This window comes from Trichechus manatus, unplaced genomic scaffold, assembly GCF_000243295.1.
Source record: "Trichechus manatus latirostris isolate Lorelei unplaced genomic scaffold, TriManLat1.0 scaffold00025, whole genome shotgun sequence".
Classification (NCBI taxonomy): domain Eukaryota; kingdom Metazoa; phylum Chordata; class Mammalia; order Sirenia; family Trichechidae; genus Trichechus; species Trichechus manatus.
The window spans coordinates 14,879,392-14,897,984 of record NW_004443961.1 but is presented as its reverse complement, the minus strand read 5'-3'; the positions used below and the strand labels follow the sequence as shown (position 1 = coordinate 14,897,984).

Genomic DNA, 18,593 nt, shown 5'->3' with positions numbered 1-18,593 from the left:
TTCCCTTATTCTCCACCACAGTAAATCCCTCTTTATGGGAAATAAGAATTACTCAAAGGGAAAACAGCAGATCTGAGCCTCTGTTTGAAAATAAAACTTGTATACATTAACAATGTTATCAGATTAGAAATATCAATAACTTCATTTCTTACCTTTCCTAACTCTTAGGTTCTATATCATAGGTTGGCAATATAAAGTATTAGATTTTGAGGCAGCCAATAAAAGTACATTTATAAACAATGTGTGAATTGTTATAGTCTGATTGTATTGTACCTCGTTGTATCAAGAATAAAGCCTTGTTTTCACAAATGGCTGTTTTAGATTGAGGATTTCTTTTCTTTTTTAGAACTTTAAGCTGAGTTTGAGGATGTTATTTGATGAGTTGATTAGTTGAGCTCATGTTATCATAGAGTAGCATATTTTTGCCATTGAATTAAATTAGTAATGCCTACTGTTTGCGAAATAAATTAATTAAATGTTTGTGATTCAGGCAGAAAAACAAGTAGAAACTGAGGAGCCAGGAGTAGTGACAACAGCAGTAACATCTGTTAATCTAAAAGTGAGTCCAAAAAGAGGACGACCTGCAGGTAGGATTATTGATGTTTACATCTTCGTTTAGCTCATGATTAATATTCCAATCCATTAAAGTATTACTGCCTCAAATACTTTGGAATGAGGTAGATAGGCAATTGATTATAAGATACAATTGATAGTAAGAAATTTCAAAGGAGATAAACGTTATAGTTTCTGCTGTATGTAACAAAGTATTTAAATTTGATATAATTGTTTGGGCCTATTTCATTTTCTGTTTTATTTCTATTACATTTTCTTCCCAGTAGAGGCAAAAGAGGCTATGGTGAGGTTAAAATTACCATTTATAATGGGTTTATTTTACCTTTCAGTTACGAGACATAAGCTTTCTAAATAGAAACAAAATCAAAGCATGAGAAAGAGCATCTGATTAATTAAATCTATTAATATTTAAAGTTTTTGCATTCTTTGTTTATTAGGATCTATACGATAAACAACTGTCTTCAGCATTGCCTGTTTATTTTCCTAATTTGGCAAATTGGAAATATTTTGGAAGGGATCTGCCTTATTGTACAAAGAAAATTAATCAGAGTATAGCCTCTTCCCTCCCTCCCATTTCATGATAGGGTTCTTACTGAAAAGAAATAAGATGGGTAATACCCAGGAAGTGGGGGGGGGGGGACTGAGAATCTATTTACATAACTTATTTTGGAATTTAATATTGTTGTAATGGATCAAACTGTGTCATTAGAGAACTCAGTGAATTCTGATGCAAATTTTCAAGGGTATATGTACATATATACATAATACCGAAATGCGTCTATGGCTGTTGAACATTCTAATTTCTGAAGTTTACTTTTGTGACAGTCTTGTTAAAAAACATAAAGAACGTTGTTTGAAGCTCTCTCAGCTATACTAAGGCCAAATTGAAAATTATTCTATTGACCTGCCTTTTTTAAGTTTCCTACTATTGCTCATTTGAACTGTGGGAGGGAAGGGGGTTTAATCTTTAAAATCTATAAATAACTGTATGTATAATAAGCCATTAATAGTCTTTTATTGTTAGTATATATAATTCTAATTTTTATATGTGAGATTTGCATCTTAAAGGGAAAGCTGGTAGTTAACAGATTTTTTTTTATGTGAACATTAGCTACAGAAGTCAAGATTCCAAAACCAAGAGGCAGACCCAAAATGGTGAAACAGCCATGTCCTTCAGAGAGTGAGATGTGAGTTTATTTTTAATGTATAATTAATTATGCAATAAATGGAACATTTGACTTTAAGTATACTTGTCTTTGCATTTTTACATTTTATTTACATTTCATTTTTGCATTTTATTTTATTGCTGCTTCCAAAAATTATGAAAATAACTTGAGAAATAGTATTATGTAAAATAAAAATTGGAAGGGAATTGAGGAAAATCTAGTATGATTATCATTTCAGTAATCAAAGACATTTTCCTGATTTACCAGGATGTAATGCAGGGTAAACTGAATAAACTGCATATTTAACGAAATTTTAAACAAAAGTTATTTGAAATAATTTCCAAAAATCCTTTGAAGTTCCTCCAGAATACCTAGTACTAAAAATAATTTAAAATTTTTTTGTAATTAAAATTTTGAAGTATATTGGAATGAAAACTACTTAGTTACCCCCAAATTAAAAAGTTTTTCTTTTCCTTTTCTTTTTCCCTTATGGATCCTGTTCATTTTGACTTTTCTGGGTAGAAACTTCACTAGGAGGAATATATTTAGACAGAGTACAAAACTTCATTTTGCTGTTGGGCTTAAAGTTTTTATAGGGAAGGCTCAAATGGGCTGTGTGAACTAAAAGATTTATAATGCTGTTTTGAATGAAACTGATTGTTTTCATAGGAAATTTTAGTTACAGAACACTACTGGAGATTTGGTAGTTTTCAACCAAAATATATTTAAGGAGCTTTATTTTATTAGTAAGGTAACTGTTAATGTGTTTTCAAAAACAGTGGCACAAAATTACAGCATGGTTTAACTAATGTAAAATTTAAGAAATTACTTTGTAGGTGAGTTTTTTTTTTAAAAAAAAAAAAAAAACACACCAAATCTCATCCCTTTTCAGAGATATCCCAACTGTCTTACCCAACCGTAGTATTGGGCAGAAGGTCAAGGATTTCATGAACAACACATACACTCATGAACAATATACACACACACACACATACACACACATACACGATAGGGAACCATGGTAAGCACTTTCATTTGGAAAGGAGAAGATTAAGAGGTACATAGCCGTCACTGTTGCTTAGGAAATCTGAAGTTCTTTTGAAATATAAGGAATGTTGCCTGATTGGGCCTCAGTTCTCTCTGGAAGTAGCTTCCTTTTCTCCGTGGACTCAGTTGGTCAGTATGTATTAAGAGCTATGAAAATGCTGTTTATATTTGACTCTCTAATCTCATTTCCGTGAATTATTATAAAAATATAGTAATGGAAATGTTGAAGTTAAATCATTTTACTTCCATGCTTTTTCTTCTATCGATTAAAAATAAATGAAGCCCATATGACATTTGAAAATGATACTTAAAGTGTGCTACTGATATGTGAAAAAATTTCTAAAGAATTTTTTTCTCTTTCAACTTAATCTCTTAAGTCTTTAAGGAAGCAGTTGCATGATAGTCAGTGGATTTCGAATTGAGATCCTGGACTTTAGTTTTACATTCTACACCATTTTCTTATTTATCAAATGGAAGGGGTTGGACTAGATGATCTGAAATTCCTAGGACAGTTAAGAAAGGTTAGTTTTTAAACAGCTTTGTCCACCCTTCAGGTTGTAGTGTTCTTTATGGGACTTCTTTAGCTGAATGAACATGGATACCATAGAAAGTAATTATGTAGTCAGCACTGGAATCATTTCCCCTTTTAGAATCTGTTCTAACACAAATATTTATTTTTTCTGTGTTAAATAGCATAAATATCTTAATCTTGGGATTATTGAGCAATTTAGGTAGTTTGACTTCTTTTAGTGATGTCTGTGATAGCCAGTGGTGATGGTAATACTTAAGTGCGACAGAGTTCAGTACTGCTTGTTATGATGCTTAAAATCAGGAGTGTATTTTACCATTATATACATAAATCTTAGCACCTTTTTGCCTACAAAAGGCTATTTCTTTGCATCTTAAATTACCATATTTGATTACAAAAATAATTCCTAATTAACATGTAAAATATAAGCTCCTTAAGAGTCAGGGATCTTGCCTATCTTATACACTATTGCATCCCCAGAGTCAAGAACAGTGCCTTGGCACATAAGATAATAAATCACATTTCAAAAAGCTTGGGAAACAGGAAAAAAATCACTTTCTGTCACTAAAATTTTTTTCCTCTTGTAATTTACACAGAATTTATACAGAATTCCTTTTATGGTTGGATTGTATTAATTTTACTTTCAGCTATTTTGCCTTTAAACAAAAACTGAATAACTTACTGCTATCCAAAATACTTAGGTTGACTGAAAAAGTATGGTTGGATGACAGGTATAATGATACATAAATGCTCATTTTGTACTGTTGTACTCTCTAAAATAGGGTAACTGAAGAAGACAAAAGTAAGAAAAAGGGGCAAGAGGAAAAGCCACCTAAAAAGCAGCTGAAAAAGGATGAAGAGGGCCAAAAGGAAGAAGATAAGCCAAGAAAAGAGCCAGACAAAAAAGAGGGGAAGAAAGAAGTGGAATCAAAAAGGAAAAATTTAGCTAAAGCAGGGGTTACATCAACCTCTGATTCTGAAGAAGAAGGGGATGATCAAGAAGGTGAAAAGGTAGAAAGTCTGTCTATTAAATAAAATATTTGTTCTCTTTGTAAGTTCTTATGTATTTCTTAATGATTTAGCTAGTAAACTTTCAGTATCTTTGTGAAAGTTTGTAAATATCAAGGTGGTGAGCTTTCTGAAGCAGATTACCAGGCCTTTTTTTCCGAGGTGGTGACTCTGGGTGGGTTTGAACCACCGTTTGGTTAGTATTTGAGCATGTAACTATTTGCACCACCCAGGGACTCCAAATATCATTAAAAATTAAACTTACTTTCTCTACCTTGCCAAATACACTTGAATTAGCTATGTTTAAAAGCCTAATTTGAAACTTAATATATTGTACTTTCTAAATACATCTCTTATGTTTTTGGAATTTTGATATGGAAATTAAATATTATGTTACATTTCCAATAACCTCACTTATCTAAAAAAATGGAGGAAAACAAGAGATTAAGCCAAATAGGTGGTGTCTGATGAAGACAGAGGTATATACAGATTTGTGTTACTTACCCCAAAGAATTCTTACCGCTCTTCAGGCCTACTTGCTGTGTTTTATTAGTGGTTCTTATTGGGGTGCCATAGTTGTTTGAGAATCTCATTAAAGATACACATCCTTTTCTTTCTGTAAGTACCTTGTTTTGTTCATTTTTATCTGATTTAATATTTTAGAAGTCAGAAATTTAAAATTGGGTAGGTTTGAGCAATGTACCTGCCAAATTAACAAGAACTCAAGTCAAAGTGGATAATGTTGAACAAATGTCCTGGCATATTTCATTTCAACCAGAGGTTATCACCCCTACAGCCAGGCAGAAATAGAGATGTGGGTAATTCAAGGATTTTGATTTTCAGTAATAATTTAAGTATTTGTATAATACTTTTAGTTGCTTTTTTTCTCCCAAGATTGTAATTACGTTAAGTGCTGATCACTAACAAAATCACCCTAATTCTCAAAACAGAAGAGAAAAGGTGGAAGAAGCTTCCAAACTGCTCATAGAAGGAATATGCTGAAAGGCCAACATGAGAAGGAAGCAACAGATAGAAAACGCAAACAAGAGGAACAAATGGAAACTGAGCAGTAAGTATTTTTTTTTTTTTTTTTTTAATATTTTGGTTTCTTTTTAAAGCTAGCATGAAGTTTTTAAACAGTAGAATCTCATTTTCTAGACCTTCATTTATGAAGCCTTTTGAAGAGAAGTGACTTCCCACATGTTAGAAAAATCTTCAGTATATGATGGTAATCATGTTTCATTCTTTTCTGAGAGGATAAAATTCACTGAGGTAATCACCCTGTGGATTATTTTTTAGTTTAACTTGAAAGTACAAATAGAATTTATCTGTTAGTGGCTTTGCAGAAAATGTACTCATCCTCCACTATTGTATAATATACTAAATATAGAGAGACTGTTGGTGGAGAAAGAATGCAGGAAATATCCTTGTTATACCACCAGCAGGCTTCCCCCAGAAGACCAGAAAAAATAACAAAAGCACAGTTGGAAACCCAGGAAGCCAGTAAAAGTAAATCTCAAGGCTGACAGGGTTTACATTAGATGTATGTAGTATAAAGTAAGTACAGAGTTTCTGTTAAGTTTTGATACTTGAAGAATAGTATATACTTAACATGGGGAATTTCTTTCCCCTTTAGATTATATAATTTTTTTTTTTTAATTAGAGGAAGGAAAATAATACCAGTGGTAATGATGATTAGACTTCGTATCTTTATTAAATTGGTTTTCATAGTTTAAACTGTCACTTCTGAGTTCTTTTCTCTGGAAAGCTTTTCTTTAGAAGTGTTCTACACTGTTATGACTAAACTGTTTTGTTGCTTTAGTAAGTGAGTTTTTTATATATGCTCTAGGTCAGTCACTAAGACAGAGTTAATGATGGGCAGTGAAACTCTTTAAACTGTTCCTAAATAATTTTGTACTTTTTTTCTTTATATAATACATTCGTAAGCGTGAAGTCTTTCTTTACAATTATAGCATTTCACTAGCTGCCCTCTCTTTTTGGAGGATATATAAGCAGTTTCATCTGCTTGAGGGAGTAAACCTGATCTAAAGGTCAGAAATGTTATTCCCTCTAATTTGTTAGACTTTGATCACTTATGTAAGTATTTTTTGTTACCTATCCTTTTCTGTCCTTTTACCAAAAAGTTGTTGGACTATTGCTTTAAACTTTATTGTGCCCCCCAATTAAAGATACAAAATCAGCTGTTGCTTAGTGTAAATCTAGCCCAACCCTTCTTCAGTTTATCTTTATGTATTTCAGTTTCTTTTTGAATGTCCTCCGAATGTAACTTTCTCAAATTCTAATATTTGTGTTTTCTTTCCTTCTCCTGTTATTACAAAACTTTGTACTTGGACAGTTTTGCTCTGTAAAGCATTTCAGATGCAGCTTGTATGAAATGCATTATGCAAAATAAAGTTTATTGTATTGTATTCCCAGCCAAACAACATGTAATCTACAGTAATAAAAAATATATCTCATTTTGGGCTCAAAGCATTAATCCAGTTACTGAAAAGAGAATACAAGTGGAGCAAACAAGCGATGAAGATCTTGAGACAGACTCATTGGACTGAATTTCCCCCTCCCCCCCCTTGATGGAAGAATGTTCCAGACTCTAAATTGAGGACTTCATTATTAATGTCGTTATTACTATGTTATGATTGTTAAATTTCCTGTAAGGTACACACTACATACTAAGGTCAGCCATCATTCCTGTTAAAAGTTTTTACCAAGCTTAAAAATGAAGCTTTGTGTATTTGAAAGTTACAACAAGCTCAGATGAAGATGGTGGTTGTACGTTATCATTTCATTTAGAAAATATTTTGAAGCTAGGTATTAAACTGGAATAGCTATTATACCCCCCCGAGAGTGGGGCAGTTGTGCCCTTACCTTGACATTCCTTTGTTGTTTAATTCTTTAGAATCTTGTTTTTTTTTTTTTTTTTTTATCCTGAGAGATTAAACAGTAGACTTGTTAAGAAAAAAACAAATGAAACTGTAACCAAAATTTTAAAATAAAGGTTTTTTTAAAAAACTGATTTTTAGATATTTTTTTGTTCTTGTCTATTTCAATTGGTTCATAATGTGGCCCGAATCCAAGCCAAGGTTCTAGAATTTGTTAAGAATTAATTTTTAAGAGGTTATTTTTTGTGATTCACAGAAAACTGGTACCTTTTCATTTGTGAAATGGTATGTAAATGTTGATATAAATTGATACAATTGGCAAAACAATAAAACTAATGTCAAACCCCTCAAATTATCTACTCTTTGGAGATGGGGGAATAGTAAGATTGGTCTACTTGGACACACCTTTTTTTTTATAATTGCTTTGTAGAATCTATGAAATATTCACAGGCATTCTCCTCCCACCATTACCTGTTTGCCCATTAACAATCCTGGTATTTTTGTTTTAATGACACACTAATGAATGTTGGAAATAAAATTTCACCATGACCGCTTTAAAATGACTCTGTGATGTCTCTGAAGAATAAGATGATTTTAATATGTTAATTTACTTGCGTTTTGCTTATCTTTTTATTAATGTGGTATTGCACAGTGTTAAGAATTAAGTCAACTGTGGTCTAGACTACAAAAAAAAATTTTAACTTTTACATAAGGGGTCCATGGGCATTTGGTAAACATAGTCGCAAAGTTCCAGTGTTTTGAAATATTTGTGTTAACATTTGATAGGCAGAATAAAGATGAAGGAAAGAAGCCAGAAGTTAAGAAAGTGGAGAAGAAGCGAGGTTAGTTATTTTACTTTCTAAGATTATACACAGAGAAGTTATACTGACACTGATTTTTCATGTGTTGGGTTTTGGAATCGGACTCATTTTATCTTGTTATATCCTACAAACACACTTTTTCAAATCCCTAATCAATTCCATATAAATTGCATTGTATTTTAAGCATAATGGTGAACCTGCTAAGTAGTCATCTTTAAATTTTAATGCTAATCATTGCCAAAAGCTAGGTACTTTTATTTATGATACATCTCCCGTGGTTTCATAGAGATTTTCTAGTTTTGGTTAAACTTGTTAAGCAGGTATTTAAGGAATAAGGTAGAGAACTCACTGTTGAATGCAGAGTAGTTTAGAAACAAATACAGCAGATGGTGATTTTATGCTTCTATGATGCATACTGTTTTCTTAAATACTAAACATGGCAGATAACTTAGCCTAACTTCTCAGTGATGCAGGCTATTATATATGTTTCTTAGTCAAGATTACTAAGAATACTTTTAAAAATACACCAATTCTTTTCAGCATACTTTGCTTAGATTTTACAGAAATACTCGTTTTGGAAAACTATTTATTGTCTTCCACGTATTTTAATTTATAGAAACATCAATGGATTCTCGGCTTCAAAGGATACATGCTGAAATAAAAAATTCACTCAAAATTGATAATCTTGTAAGTGATGCCTTATTTAAAAATAGAGTGCTGCTTCAATAGCTCGCTATTTTCTTTTTTTCGCATGATTTCATATGTATGTGTAAATTTAAGATAAAAGGGAGAGTTACTGGTCATTCTGTACTGCCTTAAAGTTATTTGATATTTTCAAAGTAATTTTGAAGAATAGATAATGTCACGATAATTAACAGTTGTAAAATTACTGTTTTGTCATGAAGGATGTGAACAGATGTATTGAGGCCTTGGATGAACTTGCTTCACTTCAGGTCACAATGCAACAAGCTCAGAAACACACAGAGATGATTACAACACTGAAAAAAGTAAGTGATCTCAAGTCGTAGATTAAAAAGCTTCCTTCATTAAAAAATAAAGTCTGTAATAATCAGGGTGAAAATCCTTTGGAAATGGATAGTGGTGATGGTTGTACAACACGTTAAATGTAATTAATGTCACTGAACTGTACACTTAGAAATGGTTAAAATGGAAATGTTATATATATGTTAGCACAGTATTTTTAAAATTGGCATTATAATAACATAAGTTACACAGTAAAATTACATTTCCTGCCCTAGCAGAATCACTTATCCTACGTGTCTGATAGACACAAGTCTAAGTCTTCTGGCAAATTGTTAGCGATTTCTATGGGGCTTTCACTTCACTTGTAAAGCTAAAATTCACCAAACAGTTTTTCTGTCATGGACTGAAACACTGGGACTTGGGAGGTCTAATTCTAACAATGAACCATAAAGATAAAGAGAAGGTACAACCTGGCATCAGAAAAGAAATCCAACTGATAACAATTCAACTGAAACGCTGCTGCTTCTGAAAAAGGGGGTGGGGGTGGAAATCAGTTGGGGAAATAATTACAAACGTTTTGTTTTCTCAGATACGGCGATTCAAAGTTAGTCAGGTTATCATGGAAAAGTCTACAATGTTATATAACAAGTTTAAGAACATGTTTTTGGTTGGTGAAGGAGATTCTGTGATCACACAAGTGCTGAATAAATCTCTTGCTGAACAAAGACAGCATGAGGAAGCAAATAAAACCAAAGATCAAGGAAAGAAAGGGCCAAACAAAAAGCTAGAAAAGGAACAAACAGGTATGTGGTAATAAATTTGAGAACTGGTTTCTAATTGTTACTGGGACTGCTTTTAAATGAGAAAAAGATCTCATAAAGCACTTGGTAGAACGTGTAGACCTCAGCCTTTTTTTTTTTTTTTAATTTAGTGAAAGCAAAACCAAATCAAACCAGTTGCCATCGAGTGGATTCGGACTTATAGTGACCCTATAGGACAGAATAAAACTGCTCCATAGGGTTTCCAAGGAGCAGCTGGTGGATTCAAACTGCTGAGCTTTTGGTTAGCAGCCTGAGCTCTAACTACTTTGCCACCAGGGCTCCCTATAGTTAATAGTAGTTGTTAATATTAATACTATACCCAGCTTCAGCAATTACAGTTTACAATTGTTGTTTTATGCCCCATCCACTTCACCTGTGCCATCCCTCAAACATTATTTTGAAGTAAATCTCTGATATACCATTCTATCTGTAAATTGTTCAGAAGATACCTATAACAAAACAAAAACCCACTGCCATCAAATTAATTCCAACTTGTGGTGGCCCCATGTGTTACAGAGTAGAACTGAGCTTCATAGGGTTTTCTTGGTTGTAACCTTATACAGAAGCAGATCACCAAGCCTTTTTTCCATGGTGCCACTGGGTGGGTTTTCAACCCTCAAGCTTTAGATTAGTAGTCAAGCACAAACCATCTCTGCCACGCGGGGACCTAATAAATCAATAAAAGACTCTTAAAACACGTTCACAGTACCCTTATCAGCCCCACCCCATTTCATGTTAGTAAATATCATAGCTGCTTAACATGGAAACTAACATTCAAAAGCAATTAAATTTTTTTACTCCTATTTATTAGGGAATGATTATGTCTTCTTAAAGATCTGTTAACAAAATAAGCCTTACTGGAAGAACCCCATTGTTCACTTAGTAGGGCACAAGATTGTGCCAAATAGGAAATATTGCTTATTAACACTTTTTGTTCTAAAATGCCAGTGATAAATATGAAATTTCACTATAATTTTTTTTCTTTAAAAACTAGACTAACTCGTGCTCAAAAGAGTTGTATCACCCTGTAGTCTTCCTGGTAATACTAAGCGAATTAATACTCTACCTGTAGATACACGTAGTAACCCTACTTACTGCTTTGTGCCTTAGCTTCCAAAAGGATTTCGGTGGTTATCAGTTGACAGTGTAGCTTTTTTATGAAATTATTATTTATTGTAATTATTTATTATAATGTAACCTTAAATAAAATAGGTTAAGTATTGGAAACCTGCTGGCCATGTTACATTTTTGATTCTGGATCTCTACATCTTCAGGTATTAGAAGTTCTAACAGTTTTTCTATTGCAATCCTTCAAAAGGTTCAAAGACTGTAAATGGAGGATCTGATGCTCAGGACAGTAATCAGCCACAGCATAATGGAGATAGCAATGAAGAAAGCAAAGATAACCATGAGGCCAGCTCTAAGAAAAAGTAAAGACGTGTTAATTGCCTTCATGTGTGTTTTTGTAAATCATAGCACTGTTCTAAGGTTATTTGTATATTTTAATCACTTTATTACTGAATTCAGGAAGCAAATTGCAAATCAAAAGCAAAAAAGTTAAAATTTTTATTTACAACTTATTTGCTCACTGTACTCAAGGGAATGGAACTAGGTGAGAACCCCATTTAAAAAAATATTGTTCCCTGAAATTCTTTTAGTGATATACCTGCATAATGACTTGTTCTCAACTTTCTTGGATTGTGAAAGGATAATAATTTAAAATTTAGGTCTACAGTGAGAGTTTATTTCTTATTATAGTACCTACCCTGTAGTAACTAGCTTAGGAACCATAGTTTACCAAGTCTTGGTTTGCTGTGCATTCCCTCTAATTCTGTAAGTTAAGGAAATCTTGTCTAACCCTCCTATTTTTATTAAAGCTTTTATTATGTTGGTATTATAGATGTAATATTTTCATGTTCCTTGAATAACTCTCTTTAAAGGTAGAAATGATAGAGCCTGGGTTATATTGATGGTGATGCTTGAACGATTTTTCTTGATTTGCATATTACCTTGGGAAGAAACATGGTTAATTAAAATTTTGAACAAGGTAAACAATAATGATAGTGCCTTAATGACAAATCAAGGTTTCTTTTTTAAATCTCTTTGTAGTGATATTTTAAATGTAATGTACAGATTTAATGTCTTTTCTTTCCCATGAGAAAATAAAGCTCTAATCCTAGTTGTCACATCTTTATTTTCCCCTTTAGGCCATCCAGTGAAGAGAGAGAGACTGAAATCTCTCTGAAAGATTCTACACTAGATAACTAGGTTGATGTAACCACGAACATAAAGGACACTTGAGACGTTTGTAATGGTTTTCGTTGGAAATATTTAGACTGCTGAAACTGAAAGTTTTAAATTTTTATAAGCATAGGTTTTGATGTTAAACACTTGTTTTGAGGGAGAAAATCCCTTTATCTTTGTTTAAAATTAAACATTATTGCTAATTCTACTTGTGCAGTATTAACAGTATATGTGGGGAAAAATCCATTTAGAAAATGTTAATCTGCTTTTCCAGACATTATGGTTGTAGCATATTTTCAATTAGCGAGTGTAAGTTAACGTGTAATTGATAGTAGAGAAGTTACATTTTTAAAACTGCTACTTGTATAATACCTTTCCTCTTTTAGCTAATACTGTGGTTTCTGTGCATAGTTTTTACTCATGTTGGATTTACCGGACTGTCTTTTCACTGTGGGTTTTGTAGAAGTTGAGCATTTTTATGGTAGATAAAATGTTACTTCTATACAAGTACTCACTCCCTCTTTTTATCAAAGTTAAGTAAGTTTAATCTCACTCTATGTTGTGCTACATTATTCTGCTTCTTTGTAACAATGTGTGGTCTGTATGCCTTTTTGTATGACAACTAGATATCCAACTGAAGTTGAACTGACCATTTTGCAAGGTACAAAACTCGTTAATTTTTGAAGGTAGTTTTGTGGCTGGGAATTCAGTAAAATCACATGACTTTTCCTGCAGAGAGCAGAATGGGTTAAATATTAGAATGAATCTGGCATTAGAGTATTAACCTTTTTGAAATCAAACATTTAAGATCCTTTATAAGCACTAGAAGCTAAATTTGAACGCTAAATGATAAAAGTTTGAGAAATGCCTCTTTTTTTTAAGTCACACTCATTAAGGAAGTCACTTAAATAGTATTTTTTTAATTGGAAAAATCGATCTATAATAATGCTTATGCAGTAAATACAAGTAAATATTATATAAAACTAACCTATTTGAAAACATGGCTATATTAGAAGGTAATTTTTAATCTTCATTTCTATATCATATATATGACACGATGCAAAGAATAGAAACATGGGTTGCTTGAAGGCAGTTGACAAAGTAACAGTACTTTTGACAGTCTGTTCATATTGTGCTAAATCAGGGTGAACTGTTTGTTAACACAAAATTTAAGGGTATAAAAACAAAAGGATAGCAATGTATTTTGAATATTAGGTCAGCTGGTGGATTTCAATAGCTAAAAGACACTTCTCATGTTTTGAAACTATGAATATGGGAAAATGGCTTAATAAAAGGTAAGAGCTGTAAGTTTAGGCATGTGGTTTGGAAGTTGCCCCCCAAAAAAGTGTGTGACAAGCATTGGATATTTTAACTTCATGGATAATTATTTTCATCTATAGATGAAAAGTGTGAATTTTCAATTTCAATAATTGGAATTTTGCTTTTGAAGGGTCTTATAATGGAACTAGGACCCATTGTTTCGATGGAACTCTGCTATATTATACAAACCAGTCATTATCTGTTTGGATTTGGACAGATTGTTCTAGTTAAGCCATAAGTGTCAACATGTAAACTTGTTTTGATTAAAGAATTTTTCTATCAAACTCTACTAGTAAATTACTTTTTTTTGCTATTTACAAGAGGCAAGAGATAAGATTTCTGGATTTGCTACCAAGGAAATAATTTAGTTAATTGGTCAGAGATTTTGTTTGGGGAGACAGGGTAACAAAAAAGCTCAAAATTATAAAAATAAAGGAAATGTTATTTATCTTTTGTCCAGCCTCCCCTTTTTTCCCATGACCCAACAAGTCTATAGTTTACCAAGAAGCCACAGAATATATGACTTCTGGAGATCCAGGAGTCTAATCATAATTTATGTCTGCTTGCATGGGTTGACCTTGCTCTAACCAGTTGATACATGTTAAGTTGATTTCTTATCAGTCATAGGGTGATTCACAGATAAGTAGCATTCTCAGAACTCTTAAGGTCATGTGACTAATTATCAAGAACTTTCAGGACCACTGGCTCAATTTAAATAGTGCATTTGGTCAAAACTATAGCTGAAAAAGCTGCTAAGACGCTTTCCTATTTAGAGATAGGAAAAAAAATGTGTATGTATGTTATAAACAATATTTCGTTTTGAGAAAGTTTCACATGACCCAGCAGAATCATGAAAATGAAAACATGGCTATATTAGAAGGGAATTTTTATCTTCGTTTCTATATCATATATATGACACGATGCAAAGAACAGAAACATGGGTTGCTTGAAGGCAGTTGACAAAGTAACAAGTAACAGTACTTTTGACAGTCTGTATATTCATATTGGGCTAAATCAGGGTGAACTGTTAACACAAAATTTAAGGGTAATAGCACTGTATTTTGAAAATTAGGTCAGCTGGTGGATTTTCTCAGCTGCTTGTGGAAATTTCCAGGGCTTTGAACTGGTTCGTTTCCGTTCAACCCCCTGCTGAAAATTTCCATTTCCACTACAGATGTACTCAATCGGAATCTACATTTTAACAAGATCCCCAGGTGATTCTTTGGTATACGTAAGATGTTATCATTTCAAACAGAGAACCTATTTAGGACTTTGTATAAGCCTTATAATAGCTATTCTAGTTTCAAAATAGTAGGATACAGATTTTACCCAGTTTTTGCTGATAAACACTGAAGTGTAGTGTACTAAACGTGGACCTGTCCACATACACTTACCTGGTTAATGGTGTCAGGTCAAGATGAGGTCTGCCATCTAGTCTTGTATGAGAGCAAACGCTTTTATAGGACTCTATCCCTTCTCTGGCCAGTGTTATACAATCTATTGGAAATAGCATACCTGTAATAAGCCCTCAAGAAATGGCGAAACTGCTGTACAGGCAGAAATGTGTTTATATTTGTGCTGTGTAATTTCCCAATCTTAGAGATAACTGATCTTTCTCTCAGGAAAGGATCTTGTTTGAATAGATCATGGCAACATTTTCATATTTGCTTTTCTTAATTAGATAAAGTGATATTATATGTAATAACAGTTACGATGTGTTTAATAGATTGAAATTCTTGGTTTAGGGAATTTATAGCTGCAAATTGCACGAAGTTAGGAATTTCTTAAGACTTAAGCTGGTAACACACTGGCAAATTCTGGGAGTAACCTAGTTAGCATTTCCTCTCTTGGTTTCACCGGGAAACTTTTAACTTTGGTGCAAAAGCTAAACTGAAGAACCAGCAGGATAATATTCTTAATGATAAAACACTGTATTATGTTTTAACTGACATTTTTCTTTTTTTGTTCACTAAGATGAACTGACTGGCACCACACAGAATAATGTGGTAAGGCAATAATTCACTTTCTGGAACCTGCTGTCTTGAGAGCATGAAATGATGAAAAGGAATAAAAGTAAACCTTTGCATATTAATAATGAAACAAGAATACATGTTTGCTAGCAGACTTTGAGGAACTGGGTAAATCACTCATTTACCTTAAACCTATGGTTATTTTCAATATGCTGAGCATTAACACATTTGGATTCATAGGAAGGTAGGTAAAAATTTAGGCACAACGTAAGCCAGCCTGTTGTATGGACTGAATCCGTGAATAAGAACACCATTAGACATACCAGAAACAGGTGCTTGTTATCTCCACACCAGTCGACTTAATTGGATACGTGGCATTTACGTCCATAAAGCATATGAAATAAGTGTATACAGGCCTCACCAGTTTTTGATTTATATTGTAAAAGTCTGTTCATAGTCATCTGGGAAACTGTGAAATTCAGTTGAATTTAAATATAACCTAGAAGAAAGAGAGTGAAACATAAATACGACACATTTAAACTGAACTAATTTATATTACAACATTTCACAGTCTGAAAACAGTATTAAATTTTCCACTCCAAAATGGAAATGGTTTCCAGAAGATTTCAAATATAGCTACAGTTTTCTCTGATGATCTTGACCTCAGAAGCTATGAAAAATTTTCTCTTTGGCTCAGAATGAGAAAATAACTAGGATTATCTTAAGGGGATCAAAACAATGGTAGAGCTTAGCCAGAGAAACTTTTTTCTTTTTGCTATAGAACTAGATGTTATGGCCTGAGAGTAAGTGAGCCAGAGCTAGCAATCCATAGGCTCCTGATTTCTCTAGTCCCAGTCGTCATAGTGCATAAATTATGCTAGTGCTGATTTTTCTTTATCATCAAAATATTTAATTGTTCTACATTTTAAACTTAACTGATTCACAAAAAGTTCTTGCCCAGACCCAGAAATGAAGCTTCAATTTAAATGTTACTTCTCTGAGGGTAGTTGACCTATCAAGATCTATTAAACTCACTATGTAGTGAGTCTCATTAAAACGTCTAGTGTGCCTTTCTATCAAAAAAAACTTAAAAAATATAAGAGCCCACTATAAAATTAAATTACACAACTGTTCTTAATCTTATATTATTTATTAAATAATTTCCTCTTTGCTTAACTTCTATATTTTATTACAGATATTTGAAGGATCTGTACCTTGGAAGCCTCATTGTGCAAGGTATAGCTCTCACATTCTTCAAAGAATTTCACAGCACTTCCACCACTTGATGGGTCACATCATTAGCAAAAAGCACTCTGGACACAATTAGAATGAATAGGCAAGCCAGACTGGGAGAAAAACATCACAACACATGTATCTGACAGAAGACTTGTATTCAGGTAAATAAAGCACTACTATAACTCAATATAAACAACCCAGTTAAATATGGGCAAAAGCACTCTGAATAAAAAATATCCTTTAATAAATACTAAAATAATTTACCGTATATTAAGTTTCTAAGCCTTAAATACAATCAAGTTACTTCATTAGAAAATCTATGATTTGACTTTTTTTGTAGCTTAAGCTGATTTTTCAGGTGGATCCTTTTCCTCAGTGGCACTTCTTGTCCATAACCACCCAAGAGGACAGTTATTTTCCAAGGGTTCTTTTTTTGTTGTTTTTGCCTTAATTAAAGGTTCCTGGATCAACATAAGGATAAGCAAGGAATTCCCCCAGCTTGTTGCCTTCTGAATCATAGTGCAGCATTCGGAAGCAAACATCACAAAAGAAACATGGATCCTCTGGTGCAAAACTGTCATTGTTTGTCACCCACCTGTAGTTTAAAAAAAAAAAGATGGACATCAGTACAAACAAGTTTTTCATGCTGTTAACATGCTCTACGTTATGATCTGTAGTAATACGTAGGTTTAACTTCCCCACTATTCCCTTATTCTACCTTATTAATACATTATAATCCTTTATATTATTTTGTATACATAAATATCAGTACCCACTGTAGAAGGCAAAGGGCACACCTAACACTAAGAAACACTGCAGAATGCTGTTTTCCTGAAAGACTTGCCCTGAAAAGGTGAATACAGAAAAATCTGTACTTGAAAGCATCATACATTTAGCATCACATACCTGTCCTCTAAGTAACTGCTATTACGAACACAGTCATTTTCCTTTAATAGACTGTCTTGAAAAACCATGATAAAATTAGATACTAAGGCTCTGATATGCTTTGCTTATCTTTTTAACTGGCAAATCAGTCCTGGTTAATTTGAAAACTCCAGCTGTTTAACCTAGAATTGAGAATAAAATGTTACAATTTGGTGTGTATACTTTATTCCGCTGAGATTATGTTTTTGGCCTGAGATGATCATTGACCACAGTAAGAAGAAAGTGCTATGTTTTCGCATCTCTTGGAATGTCTGCTTACTCTTAACACTGCCCGATTTTAACTTTGACCTGATTTATCAAGTTTCTCTGTTGATCCTATAGAAAAGCATGTTATGGTGTGGAACCGCAAACAAACTGAAGATACTTAATTCTTCCCTATCCCTCTGGTCTTCAAACTTTGACTCTGATCCACATTAAGAAACACCTTATAATCTAAACATGCAGAATCATGTCAAACAAAAATTTATTTACTCAAAGAATATCCACGAAGAGATGGAAATTAAAAAAAAAAAAAAAAAAAAGTGGGAATTCAGGAGTTGAAAAGCACAATAACCGAAATGTAAAATTCTAGAAGCTCCAAATGTTCTAAAACTGTGGTGATGGTTATACAACTTTATGAACATGCTAGAAAAAACACTTTGAATTGTATACTTTAAATGGGTAAACTGTATATATGTGAATCATATCTTAATAAAGCTGTTTAAAACAAAACAATTTTATGAAACTATATTTGACCTCATTACATTGTGAGGTACTGTAGTATTTTTTCGTTGAGGTGAAGAAGCTATGAGGTGGAGGTTACTTTGTAGACTGCAGAAAAGAGGCAAAAAGAACATCGCTCCCTGATGGCATCAGTGAGCCTCTGTATCAACAACTCTGAAGTCTAACTACCCGTGGACGTCTGCTATACATGACAATGTTATTTCCTTACTATTACATTAAACTGATTTTGTACCACTTCCCTAACTAGATAAAACCACAAAGTACAAATCCTCAGATCCAAAACAGAAAAGAACTGAAATACTAAAG

At 32.9% G+C, this 18,593-nt stretch overlaps 2 protein-coding genes across 7 annotated transcripts in view; one reads left to right on the top strand and one right to left on the bottom strand.

Annotated features, from left to right (window-relative positions):
* Nucleotides 1-18,092, top strand: part of PSIP1 (PC4 and SRSF1 interacting protein 1) — a 43,298-nt gene extending 25,206 nt beyond the window's left edge. Inside the window, exons 7-18 of one of the 6 annotated variants that reach the window (XM_023728623.1) lie at nucleotides 491-587; nucleotides 1,685-1,760; nucleotides 4,098-4,326; nucleotides 5,274-5,392; nucleotides 8,010-8,065; nucleotides 8,661-8,731; nucleotides 8,950-9,051; nucleotides 9,618-9,831; nucleotides 11,168-11,279; nucleotides 12,057-15,419; nucleotides 16,579-16,780; nucleotides 17,886-18,092. In XM_023728623.1, the coding sequence (XP_023584391.1) occupies nucleotides 491-587; nucleotides 1,685-1,760; nucleotides 4,098-4,326; nucleotides 5,274-5,392; nucleotides 8,010-8,065; nucleotides 8,661-8,731; nucleotides 8,950-9,051; nucleotides 9,618-9,831; nucleotides 11,168-11,279; nucleotides 12,057-12,117 (1,137 nt within the window). In that variant the 3' untranslated portion in view covers nucleotides 12,118-15,419; nucleotides 16,579-16,780; nucleotides 17,886-18,092. Of the gene's footprint in view, nucleotides 1-490; nucleotides 588-1,684; nucleotides 1,761-4,097; nucleotides 4,327-5,273; nucleotides 5,393-5,481; nucleotides 7,354-8,009; nucleotides 8,066-8,660; nucleotides 8,732-8,949; nucleotides 9,052-9,617; nucleotides 9,832-11,167; nucleotides 11,280-12,056; nucleotides 16,781-17,076; nucleotides 17,228-17,885 lie in introns of those variants that run through there. The other 5 variants (XM_023728624.1, XM_004373503.3, XM_023728622.1 and 2 more) reach the window with 5 other exon arrangements.
* SNAPC3 (small nuclear RNA activating complex polypeptide 3) overlaps nucleotides 16,749-18,593 on the bottom strand; it is a 25,079-nt gene continuing 23,234 nt past the window's right edge. The window contains exon 9 of the mRNA XM_004373502.2: nucleotides 16,749-17,214. Coding sequence (XP_004373559.1) covers nucleotides 17,067-17,214 — 148 coding nt within the window. The 3' untranslated portion in view covers nucleotides 16,749-17,066. The remainder of the gene's footprint in view (nucleotides 17,215-18,593) is intronic.